Raw genomic sequence first — 9,242 nt, forward strand, 5'->3', positions numbered from 1 at the left:
GTCCCGTCCTGGCGGCCGCCGGGAGGGCCATGGGGGGCGCGGGGGGACCCCTGGCCCGCACCATCCGCGCCAAGCTGACGGCGGCTCTGCAGCCCACGCACCTGGAGGTGCGGGACGACTCTCCCCTCCACGGGGGCCCCCCCGGCGTCGAGAGTCATTTCGGGGTGCTGGTGGTGAGCGGGCGCTTCGCGGGGCTCCCCCCGGTGCAGCGGCACCGGCTGGTGCACGAAGCGCTGCGGGAGGAGCTGGCGGGGCCCCTGCACGCCCTGCAGATCATCGCCCGCAGCCCCGAGCAGTGGCAGCGCGACCCCCGCGCCCCGCCCGCGCCCCCCTGCCTCGGGGGCTCCAAGCGGCGCCGAGGGGAAGGGGGAGGCACCGGGGCGGCAGTGACGGCCCAGGAAAGCCCCCAGGGACAGCAGGAGACTCCCGGGACCCCCASCTTGGTGTCAGCAAAGCAGATGGAGCCTGAAGCTGGGATGGGGCAGAATTAATGGGGTGACACCTCCCCCCACCATCATGCTCAGCCCCGACCCCGCCACCAGCCTGGACCTCCCCAACCACCCTCTACTCCCACCCTGGGGTGGGATTTTTGGGGTATCCCCCCCATTTAATTTCTGAATCAATCCAAATAAATGTGTTCTGTGGGCAGCTGAGTCTGGCGAACTCTTTTTGGGGGGCGGTAATTGGGTAATTTTGTGCTTTTTTGGGATGTTTTTTCCATTTTAATTAATTTACAAACACCTGAAACTACAGCACAGCACGACAGAGCTACAGGGGGGCCAGGGGGGCCCCAAAGACCAGCTACACCGAGGGGGGGACAAAGCACACAGGGGCTGCTTGGAATGGGAGGGGGCTGCCCTGGGGCAGGGGGGCTCCTGGGGGACTCTGACCAACCCTGCTGGCCCAGTGGGGCTGGGCGGGTGGTGGGGCAGAGCATGGGGGACCCCCACAAACCCCATGTTTTGAGGGGGCACAGCACTGGGACCCCCTGAACCCCTTTCTTTTAGGGAGGGCTCAGCACTGGGGACCCCTTGTACCCCGATTGTTTGGGGGGTAGGGGCTGTTTGTGCTTTGCAAACCGCTGGTGGTTTTGGGCTGGGGGAAGGAAAAGGGGGCATGGGAGGGACATGGGGATGCAGGGAGGGAAAGGGCTGGGAGGAGAAAAAGAGGGTGCAGGGAGCCCACCGTGCCCCCCCTCACCCACACCAGCCTCCCTGTAATAGGGAAAATCCTTTAAAAATCAGWTAAAAATCACGAACTGGCAGTTTTGGGGTTCCCCCCCCGCTGCACCCCAAATGAGACCAAGGATTTGGGCTGTGGCTCGGGGGGGCTGTGCTTTGCAGCCTGAAAGTCAGACACCCCAAACTGGGGGCATCCTGGGGGAAGGGAGGCATGTGCTTTAAGGGGAGGCCACCCTAAAATTATCAGGCAGCCCAAGGAGACCTGTACCCCAATATCCTGTGCCCCCCCCAGGCATTGCTGAGGCACTCCAAGGGCTCTTTCACCCCAAATGGCCACCCCATGTGCCCCCCCAAATCCGTGGGGGTTTTGGAGACTCCGCAGGGATGGGGAAACAGGCACAGGGGGCCCTGACACCCAGACGCTTCATCCTCCTCCTCCTCCTCGGCTCAGCAGGGATTTGGGGGATGCACAGAGAAATGGGGGTGCAGGGGGCCTGTGTCATCCCCCCTTGATGCCAGGGGCCCCCTAAATCCCAGCCCACAGCTCCCCAGGAATGAGCAGCAACTCACAGAGGGGGTGACACCAAGAAAAGAAATTGGGGGGCTGAGGGGGGTATTGGAGGTTGAGGGAAGTTGGCGAATCAGAACGAGTGTTTGAAGGGTCAGGGGGAGTTTGAGGTGTGGGGGAGGTTTTGGGGGAAAGGGGGGGCAAGTGCAAATGAAAAAGATCCCAAATGCTCCAAGAAGACGTTTCACAGTGTCTAACGCGACTAATCCCAGGGCACGAGGAGGGGGGGGAATGCTGGATTTGGGGGGGGCCCTGGGGAGAGGGGACCCTTTCCCCCAGCCCCCCCATCACTGCAGGACCTGCCCCCGTGTCTCGGGCAGTTTGAGGGCCAGGGAGCTGCCGAGGGCCAGCGCAGCCGAGGCGAACAGGATGGGCACGGCCTTGGTGATGCCCACAAAGGACGTGAAGATGCTGATGCCCAGCACGGCTGCCAGCTTGCACAGCGCGTTCAGGAACCCAAATGCTGTCGTCCTGGGGAGGAGGAGGATGGAGAGAGCTGGGGTTGGGGGGAGGCACCCCCAGAGGGAGGGGAGGGCACCCATTCTTGGGGGGCAGCTGCAGAGGGCACAGCCCCCAACAGGCACCTGGCACCCCAAAATGGGCACCTGGAGGCCTCAAATGGGCACCTGGAAGCCTCAAATGGGAACTCAAAACCCTTAAATGTGCATCTTAGCACCCCAAAATGAGTAGCCGGCAGCCCAGGTGCCTGCCAGCCAGCACCCACAAACAGGTACCGAGCAGCTGGTAACCCACACCTGGCCCTCAGCACCCCAAAACCTGTACCCAGCAGTTGGTACCTCAGGTCTGGCACCCAGCATCCAAAACTTCCCGCCCAGGAYTCCATAGGTGGCACCCAGAGCCCAAACTCTTCCACCTGACATCCAAAACCTCCTACCTGGCCCCCAAAATATTGTCCCCAGCACCCAAAACCTTCCACTTGGCATCCAAAACCCTCCACACCTGGCACTCAGCACCCAAATCCTCCCACCCCACCCAGAACCTCCTACCTGGTAATTGAAACCTCCCACCCAGCACCCAAAASCTCCCTCCTTGCACCCAAAAGCTCCATTGCAGGCCCCCACCTCTTGTCGGAGGGGTACAGCTCCACGGTGAGCACATCGAGCGCATTCCAGGAGGCAATGCTGACCCCCCCAAAGAGGCAGAGCAGTGCAATCATGGCAGACTCGCTGTTCCCAAAGGACAGGAAGAAGCAGCTGACGCAGGACATGACACTGGAGCCAGCTGGGGGACACAGAGACACGTCAGAGCACAGGGAAACTGAGACAGGAGCTGGGACAGACCCCAAAGGGGGAGGGAGATGGGGGTGACCCATCAGGAGGGACAGAGAGTTCCCCAGGAAATCAGCAGAGATAGAGGTGAGCAGTGGGGGGATCAGGAAAGCTCCCAAAGGGGTGATGGAGGTGGGGTGGGTGTCCCCAGAAGGTGATAGTGATGGGGTGGGTGTCCCCAGAAGGTGATAGTGATGGGGTGGGTGTCCCCAGAAGGTGACAGTGATGGGGTGGGTGTCCCCAGAAGGTGATAGTGATGGGGTGGGTGTCCCCAGAAGGTGATAGTGGTGGAGTGACCCCGCAGGTGGGAGGTGCCTCAAGAAGATGCAGAGCCTGGTTTGGGGTGGAAGGCACCTCCAGGACCCCCCAGCCCACCCCTGCTGAAGGTAAACCAGGCTGCCCTGGACCCGTCCCCCTACCCACCCAGCATGCGCAGGCGGCCAATCTTGTCCATGAGCAGGGCTGACACAATGTTCCCGGGGAGCACAGCCAGGGTGCCCAGGAAGCTGACGAAGTAGATCATGTAGGCATTATTGTCGTCGCTGAAGTCCAGCTGGCAGCCCTCCTTGTTGTGCAGGAATGTGCTGTTCACCACTCGGCTGTTGATGAACTTGTACTCGAAGAGATCTGGGGGGAGAGGGGGCCATGTGGTCACCCCGTTTCCTTGGGGACCTTTCTGATCCCTCCTATCTGGTGGGTAAATCACACCTCCACCATCCTCTTGGGGACCACCCTGGTGGGTCACATTATTTCCACCACCATCATCCCACTGGGGACTTTCCTCACCCTCCTCCAACCTGGTGGCTCACCCCCATCCCCACCAATACCCTGGGGACCACCCTGGTGGATCACCCCCTCCATCCACCTAGAAACCCCCTGTCCCCCACCTGTGTTGTAGAAGACAGTGGAGATGAAGGTGCAGTTCTTAAAGAAGGTGTTGCTGGAGGTGATGTCCTCGAAATAACACTCCTCAAAGAGCGAGTCCTCAAACGTCACTGACTTCATCTTCAGCCCAATAAACCTGCGTGGGGGGACAGGAGCGAGGCCCCTCAGCCCTGTGCTGAGCAATCCCAGGATCRGCACCCCCAGGCACAGCCTCCCCTYACTCACTTGTCGTTGAAATACTCCCCACCACGGTGCACCTGGTTCTCCAGGGTGAAGTTGAAGGTGAAGTGCCGAACCTTCTCGCGTGTGAAGAGCTTTGTGCGTGACGCGTACTCAATGCTCTGCAGGTGCTTGATCATGTCAGGAAACCACACGGTGAGCCCATAGTAGCTGCGGAGAGAGGGGTGAGCGGGCACCACACACCTGGGGCTCCCAGTGCTGGCCCAGAGYTCCCAGTGCCAGCCCAGGGCTCCCAGGGTCAGCCCTGATCTTCCAATGCCAGTCTGTGCTATCCAGTGATACTCATTTAATCTCATCCCACCCCGTACTGCCAGGCTCCATCTCAGTCCTGTCCCAATGCTCCCAGTCCTGGTCCAGTGCTGCCTAGCTCCATCCCAATCCCATCCCATCCCATCCCATCCCATCCCATCCCATCCCATCCCATCCCATCCCATCCCATCCCATCCCATCCCATCCCATCCCATCCATCCCATCCTGTCCATCCCAGCCCAGTGCTGTCAGTCCTGTCCCAATCCCACCCTGCAGCACCTGAAGGACATGGTGAACCACACTGCCATCATCATCAGGGTCACGCGCCGGTACTCAGGCGCGAAGCACTGCTGGAAGTTGCTCCAGACCTGCGAAGGGACACGGGAGGTGACACGGATGGGGAGGTGACAAAGTGCGGGGGACGCAGGGGGCACAGGGACCCCTGGGCAGCTCCGGCCTCACCTGCTGGGACAGGTTGAGGCATCGGACCAGCCAGCGCCGGTACCACGTCCCGGTGTCCGACTGGATCTCAATGAGCTCGTCCTCCCGCTTGATGGTCTTGATGTGGGTGACCTGCGGGGGGGAGAGTTTGGAGACACCGGGAAGCACCAGAACCCCACTTTGCGCCTATTTCCCCACCTGTTACAGCAGCGCTGATCCCCCGGTGGTGTTTTTCCCGGAGGTGGGAACCGCTGCCCTGGCTCCTGGGGGACACCCCACTCTTGCCTGGGGTGCTGGGGACCCCAGGGCTCAGCCCTAGGGGGATTCTTACCGAGAAGACCCTCTCAGGGTGGCCCTTGGCCCTCATGTTGGTGTCGTGGACCTGCTTCAGCACCATCCAGGCCTCATCATGCTTCCCATTCTGTGAGGGCAGGGCCAGGTCACCCCAGGACAGCCCAGACCCGGACCCCGACCACCCCATCAGCRGCCCTTGCCTGGGCTCCACCACCCRCCTAGGTCCTGCCATCCACTCAGGGAACCCTCCACCACCTTCRTCACCTCCTCAGGGTCCCTCCATCCCCCTGGGCTCCATGGCTGGGTGACATCATCCACTTGGGCCCAGCTCCTGCCTAATTCCACCCCWCTCCAACACCCATCTGGATCTCCCWGYCCAGGCCCCMCCATCCCCCTGCTCGATGCTCTGCAGGTGCATTGTGTGGGTTCCCCCCCATTTCCATCCCCCACCTGGGGGTTCTTTCCTGGGTCACCCCACCCTCCACTCCAGGTCCCTGATGCATTTGGGATTCCCCCAGAATGCAGTCACGCCCCCCCAGCCCCTCACCTCCAGGTAGAAGCGTGGGCTCTCGGGCATCGTGGTGAGCGCCCCAATGGCAAAGACCGAGGGGAAGGCGCAGACGAGGACGAAGACCCTCCAGCTGTGGAATTGGTACGCAGAGCCCATCTGGAAGCTCCAGCCTGGACAGGGACAGGACACGGTGGTGGGGCCGAGCCCCGGTGCACCCCCTCGTGCGCCACCAGCCCTGGGCTCCTACCGTAGTGGGGGATGATGGCCCAGGCCATCGCAGAAGCATAGATGCCCCCGATCATCCAGAACATGCAGAGCCAGCTCAGGTGCTCCCCGCGCTTTTCCTGTGCCAGGAACTCCGAGAAGTAGGAGAAGACGATGGGGATGGAGCCGCCGATGCTGGGGACGAAGGGGAGGSAGTGGCATCACCCCCCGCCCCACACCCCACCGCACACGGGGGGAGATCAGCCCCTGCTCTGGGGGTCCCTCCGTGGCTGGGCCCCCCTTACCCCACGCCCGAGAGCAGGCGGCAGAAGAGGAAGGTGCCATAGCCCTGGACGAAGGAAGAGAAGAAGGCGAAGACGCTGTTGACGGAGAGGGAGATGAGGAGGCACTGCCTTCGGCCCAGCCGGTCAGCCAGCCCGCCCCACACGAACGCGCCCACCATCATGCCCAGGTACACGATGAGTCCTGGGGAAGGGGACAGCAAAGTTAGTCCCRGGGGACCCAAGGACCTGCACCCCGAGTCACCTGACAGAGGGAGAGCATCCCTGCACTGGGAGTGGGGCGTAGGCAGGGAGCCCCTGCTCAAGATGCTGGGTCCCCTTGAAGGGAGGGGACAGAATCCCATGTGATGGGTGGTGCGGGTTGTTCCCCCACTCTGCTCCAGGACTGTGGGACATGGGGGCAGATGTGCCCCCAGGGTGCCCACACCCAGGCCCTCCCCCTATCCCAAGTTTGCCAGATCTCARGGATGGGGGGGCACTGGTACCCCCTGGCATTTGGGGCGGGGGGGTGTCAGGCTCACATCACAGAGAAGGCAGGGAAGCCATCGAACACAGCACCCCACAACCCTCCAAAGCCAGTCTCAGCATCCACTAGCAGCTCAAGTTTCTGAGTTTGCTCCCCACAGCTCCCCCTCACCATTGTTCATGTGGGAACCAGTGTGGGACTGGGAGGAGGATGGTGGGAGCCCTATGGCCAGGGGGTCCTGCATCCCTCTTTGTCCCCATATCCCTTCCTGGACCCCAAACCTCATGGCCTCATGACCCCCCAATTCTTTCTGTGCCAATTCTATAGCTCCTGTACCCCCCCCCCCCATCTCTGTGAGCCCCCCACATCCTTCTCCACTCTCCCCATCCTTCTCCCTGTGTCCCCAGCCTCCTGTGCTTCTCTGCCGCCCAACATGCCCTCGTGTCCCCCTACATCCCACGTTTCTCTGTATCTCCATATGCCCCATGGCACTCCCCTACATCTCTGCACATCTCCCAGCGCCCCTCCACGTCACCCTGACCCTCCAGTCCCCCTTMACCCGTGACTCTCCCCTATCCATCACTGTCCCGTACCCCCCTAGCTGCCCCCCGTGCCCCCCTCCTCACCCAGCATGCCCTTGTTGGAGTCGGAGAGGCACATGTCCTTCTCGGCGCTGGGTAGGACAAAGCCCACCACAAAGACCTCGACACCGTCAGCCATGAGGGCGAGGCCCAGGACAAAGTAGAGGGTCCACTGGAAGCGGCCGTGGCCACATTCCTGCAGGATGAGCTCGTACTGCTGCGCCAGCTCCTCCCGGTCCTTCCTCCGCTGCCCCTCGCTGTCGTCAAAGGCGCCCGCAGCCGCCGCGGCCCCCAGGCGCTCCCCTCCCTTCAGCGATTCCTGCCGCGGGATGCCTTGGTACTCGCCCTCGTAGATCTCATCCTCCTCGTCGTGCCCCTCGGTGGCATCGCTGGACACCCCCTCCTCCTCGTTGGCTCCCTCGCCCCCCCGGTAGTAGCCGTCCTGGGGCGCGTAGTCTTCGTCATCTTCCTCCTCCTCGAAGCGCGAGTAGGAGCGCCGGGTGTACTCGTCCTGCACTCGGTCCATGCCCCGGCTCACTTTCTTGGCCGCGTGCTTCTTCACCTCCTTGGCAATGTCCTTGGCGCCGCGGATGAACGCGGTCCGGTCCCGGAACGACTCATCCATGGTGCCGGCGGGRTGGGACGGGACGCCGGGGCTGGAGCGGGGGTCTCTGCGTCAGGGGCTGCGCCCTCAGGCCCAGGGTGGTGCGGGGAGAGAGGAAACGGCGCTACCCATCCGTGGGAGGGGGTGTGGGAGGACSCTGGATGCTGGCCTGGACCTGGGRAGCCCAGACACAACCAGACTGAGTTCAGSTGGGAGTGGCCCTGCGTCCCACCTTGCACTTTTTCTCCGTCTCAGATGGAAACAGGACTTGGGGACCACCTGGTGAAGCGGCAGGCAGGTCACCACGGGGCGCAGTGGGSGCTGGGGTGGAAGCTGAGAGACGCTGGCTCCATGCCAGCCCCCTTCCCCTCACCTGGGGGACTCCAGCTGCCACAGTTCACTGGACCCCCAACCCCCTGGATCCATCCCTTCTGCATTCATCCCCAAGGACAGAGGGAGCTGGGGGGCTGTCAGGGGCATGGCTGCCCGTGAGTTTCCACAGTCCATCCCCTCCACACTGCCAGTCACCCAAAAAAKCAAGGCCATCAGCAGGTCTGGACTGAAGCCCCCCATTTCCTTGGGCACCACAGGGACGATGAGGAGATCAGCCCCCAAGGGCATGGAGGTCCCCAAACCCTCCCAGCACCACCATGCCCCAGGTGGCTGGCTCAAGGTTTGGTACAGGGGTCTCTCAGGGGTCCCTCTGGGGGGTCCTTTGGGTGACAGTGACCTGCACGTGTGAGGCCACTCTCCCTGCAGAAAGCTCCCAGGAAGGATTTACTGCAGGAGATGCCAGTGCTGGCAGATGCTAACCTGGCCAGGGGAGGCTGGGAGCACCACGAGTGCCCTGGGGTTCAGTCCTGGGGGAGAAAGGGGCAGCCAGATAGCTGGGGGTGGCATCTCCTTGTCCCTTCACATGCCAGCCTTGCACGCCCCGTTCCCCAGCTCAGCATCCCCACGGCCACTGCACAGAGCCCAGATCAGCTGGTGCCAGGGACGGACCCTCAGCCCGCGGTGCTGCTCCACCCGCAGGGGCTGTCACAATCCCCCCAAGTGCTATTTTTATCACCGGCGAGGCGGGAAAGAGCTGCGGGCAGAGGGACGCAGCCGGCGACGCGGACGTGTCCCCCCCTGCCCAAGCAAGGGGACAGGGCACGCGGGGATGCTAAATTTAGCCTTTTGGAAACCCTGGAGGGAGGGGGGGCTGCGGTATGGCATGGGCCTCTATTCCTGAGCGAAGCCAGGCAGGTGATTTCACAGGATAAAATGGCAAACTCCCCCCCGGCCTCCCCTGTGGCTGGGGGGAGCCCCCAGTCCCCTCCCTGGGGGTCCCATGGGCCTGTGAGGCCCCTGGAAGGGGTCGATCCGTGACCAAGGTCATGTTGCTCCAGCCAGGCTACCAGTTCCCTTCAGAGCCTCCCAGTGTG

The 9,242-nt window shown here is 62.6% G+C and overlaps 2 protein-coding genes across 2 annotated transcripts; one reads left to right on the plus strand and one right to left on the minus strand.

The window, feature by feature from the left end:
- Window positions 1-2: 2 nt before the first annotated feature.
- Window positions 3-646, plus strand: BOLA1 (bolA family member 1; the record flags this gene model as incomplete). Its single annotated transcript, XM_057385747.1, has 1 exon — window positions 3-646. A coding segment is annotated over one exon (489 nt), but the record flags the coding sequence as incomplete, so codon positions are not given.
- A 37-nt stretch (window positions 647-683) lies between these two features.
- SV2A (synaptic vesicle glycoprotein 2A) lies at window positions 684-7,984 on the minus strand. Its single transcript, XM_057385766.1, has 12 exons — window positions 7,257-7,984; window positions 6,168-6,348; window positions 5,906-6,057; window positions 5,695-5,828; window positions 5,185-5,274; window positions 4,875-4,985; window positions 4,692-4,780; window positions 4,149-4,313; window positions 3,926-4,059; window positions 3,462-3,665; window positions 2,832-2,991; window positions 684-2,220 (listed from the first exon to the last, which is right to left on the minus strand). The coding sequence occupies exons 1-12, from the start codon at window positions 7,834-7,836 to the stop codon at window positions 2,037-2,039; spliced, it is 2,184 nt and encodes a 727-aa protein (XP_057241749.1). The 5' UTR covers window positions 7,837-7,984; the 3' UTR covers window positions 684-2,036.
- Window positions 7,985-9,242: the final 1,258 nt, after the last annotated feature.

Source organism: Malurus melanocephalus, unplaced genomic scaffold (assembly GCF_030028575.1).
Source record: "Malurus melanocephalus ecotype Western Australia unplaced genomic scaffold, MMel_1.1 scaffold_865, whole genome shotgun sequence".
Lineage (NCBI taxonomy): Eukaryota > Metazoa > Chordata > Aves > Passeriformes > Maluridae > Malurus > Malurus melanocephalus.